This window comes from Chaetura pelagica, unplaced genomic scaffold, assembly GCF_000747805.2.
Source record: "Chaetura pelagica isolate M959 unplaced genomic scaffold, ChaPel_1.0 scaffold290, whole genome shotgun sequence".
Classification (NCBI taxonomy): domain Eukaryota; kingdom Metazoa; phylum Chordata; class Aves; order Apodiformes; family Apodidae; genus Chaetura; species Chaetura pelagica.
In genome coordinates, this window is record NW_009951792.1 from 268,369 (window position 1) to 270,831 (window position 2,463).

The 2,463-nt window shown below is 61.2% G+C and overlaps 1 protein-coding gene across 1 annotated transcript in view; it reads left to right on the forward strand.

Annotated features, from left to right (window-relative positions):
• The first annotated feature begins 172 nt into the window (after window positions 1-172).
• Window positions 173-2,463, forward strand: part of TCF7L1 (transcription factor 7-like 1 (T-cell specific, HMG-box)) — a 3,929-nt gene continuing 1,638 nt past the window's right edge. Inside the window, exons 1-4 of the mRNA XM_010002152.1 lie at window positions 173-309; window positions 741-884; window positions 961-1,120; window positions 2,301-2,408. Coding sequence (XP_010000454.1) covers window positions 173-309; window positions 741-884; window positions 961-1,120; window positions 2,301-2,408 — 549 coding nt within the window. The remainder of the gene's footprint in view (window positions 310-740; window positions 885-960; window positions 1,121-2,300; window positions 2,409-2,463) is intronic.

Consider the following 2,463-nt stretch of genomic DNA (forward strand, 5'->3'; position numbering starts at 1 on the left):
CCCTGATCCCTACATCCCTGATGCCCCACATCCCTGATCCCCCACATCCCTCAGCCCCACATCCCTCCCACTTGATCCCATGACCCTGGTGGGACCCCAGGGACTGGGGCGGGGGGGTGTGCAAGGAGGGGGTCCCCACCTCTGGGCCCTGAGGCCTTGGTGGGATGGTGCCATGCCCCCTGGGTGTGGGGCAGGGCTGGTGCCCCTCCTGACCCTGTGGGGCAGGCAGGGCCAGCCCGTGTACTCCATCCCTCCTGGAGGCTTCCGGCACCCCTACCCTGCGCTGGCCATGAACGCCTCTGTGTCCAGGTGGGTCTCGGTGGGGATGTGGGACCTTCTTTCTGGGGCCCGGAACTGGCAGAGGGATTTTGACTCCTTTCCATGGGAACAATGTGGGCCTGGGCCCAGATGTGCCACTCCTGGGGAGCAGGAGACCAGCCCAGCAGGTTGGGTGACCTCCATGGCCAAAAATCCCACGCCCAGGAGGTTGTGGGTGGCCCCACGGGTGGGGGAAAAGGGACACTCAGGACACAAGGGATGTGGCTTCAGTTGGGTCAGTGTGACTGTCCTTCCTGCACAAGCTGGGGTGGGATCTGGTGGGAAACCAGACCCCAACTGGGATGGGACTAGTGGTTTCCCAACCAAGAAGGTTCTCGGGAAGGTTTGGGGTGGGAACTGTGGGGCAGCTGGTGCCCCTGGGAAGCTGATGAGCCCCCCACCCCCCACTCCTTCTGCTGCAGTTTGATGTCCAGCCGTTTCTCCCCGCACATGGTCCCACCACCCACCCACGGGCTGCACCCCTCGGGCATCCCCCACCCCACCATCGTCTCGCCCATCGTCAAGCAGGAACCCACCCAACCCGGCGTCAGCCCTGGAGGCAACTCGTGAGTCCTGGAGACGTGGGAAGGGACAACCCTGTGGCCACCAGCAGGTCCTGATCCCCTGTCCCACTTGCTGCAGGAAGTCCCCTGTCTCGGTGAAGAAGGAAGAAGAGAAGAAGCCCCACATCAAGAAGCCCCTCAACGCCTTCATGCTCTACATGAAGGAGATGAGGGCCAAGGTGGTGGCCGAGTGCACGCTGAAGGAGAGCGCGGCCATCAACCAGATCCTGGGCAGGCGGGTACGGACACTCCCTCATGGCCTTTGGGGGCGCCTCCAAAAGGCTGTCACCCCCCTGCTCTCCACCTGTCCCCATGGCTCAGGGACATTACCACCCAGGAGAACCTGTGGGGACCTGAGGGGCAATGAGGTGGGGCTGGCTAGAAGGGCCATGGTGGCCAGCAGGGTGTCCTTGGGGTCCTCAGGGTGGGTTTGGGGTCCCCAGCATAGTTTTGGGGTCCCCAATGTGACTCAGGGATCCCCAGCCTGGTTTGGGGGTCCCTGGCACAATTGGGGTGTCCTCAGCATGGCTTGGAGTCCCCATCCTGTGTCGGGGTCCCAGTCAGCAAGCTTTGGACAGGCTGGAGAGCTGGGCAAGGAGGTTGAACCTCATGAGGTTCTACAAGAATAAGGAGAGTCCTGCACCTGGGGAGGAGCAACACCAGGAACCAGGACAGGCTGGGAGCTGAACCTGCTGGGAAGCAGCTCCCTGGAGAAGGACCTTGGAGTCTTGGTGGACAACAAGTTGCCCACAGGACAGCAATGTGTCCTGGTGGCCAAGAAGGCCCATGGAATCCTGGGGTGCATTAAAATGAGTGTGTCCAGCAGGTTGAGGGAGGTTCTGCTCCTCCTCTGCTCTGCCCTGGTGAGACCCCACCTGGAGAACTGTGTCCAGTTCTGGGCTCCCCAGTTCCAGAGGGACAGGGATTTACTGGAGAGAGTCCAACAGAGGCTACAAGGATGATGAAAGGACTGGAACATCTGTCTGATGGGGAAAGGCTGAGAGACCTGGGGCTGTTCAGTCTGGAGAGGAGAAGACTGAAAGGGGACCTTATTAATGTCTATAAATGTCTATCTGAAGGGGGGTGTCAGGGAAGGTCCAGGCTCTTCTCAGTGGTGCCTGTGACAGGACAAGGGGCAATGGACACAAAGTGGAACACAGGAAGTTCCACCTCAACATGAGGAAGAACTTGTGTCCTGTGAGGGTGACACTGGGACAGGCTGCCCAGAGAGGCTGTGGAGTCTCCTCTGGAGGCTTCCAAGACCCACCTGGACATGTTGGTGTGACCTGCCCTGGGTGGGGTTGCACTGTTGATGTCTGGAGGTGCCCATGGCTGGGTGGATCCCACTGTTAGGTGGCTCCATGGCTGGGGGGCTCCGTGGCTGGGTGGCCCATTGCCCATTCCCATCCCCATTCCCAGTGGCACTCGCTGTCCCGAGAGGAACAGGCCAAGTACTACGAGCTGGCGCGCAAGGAGCGGCAGCTGCACTCGCAGCTCTACCCGGCCTGGTCTGCGCGGGACAACTATGTGAGTGGGGGGACTTGGGGGGTCCTGGGTGTGTGTGATGGGGGAGGGAGTGCTG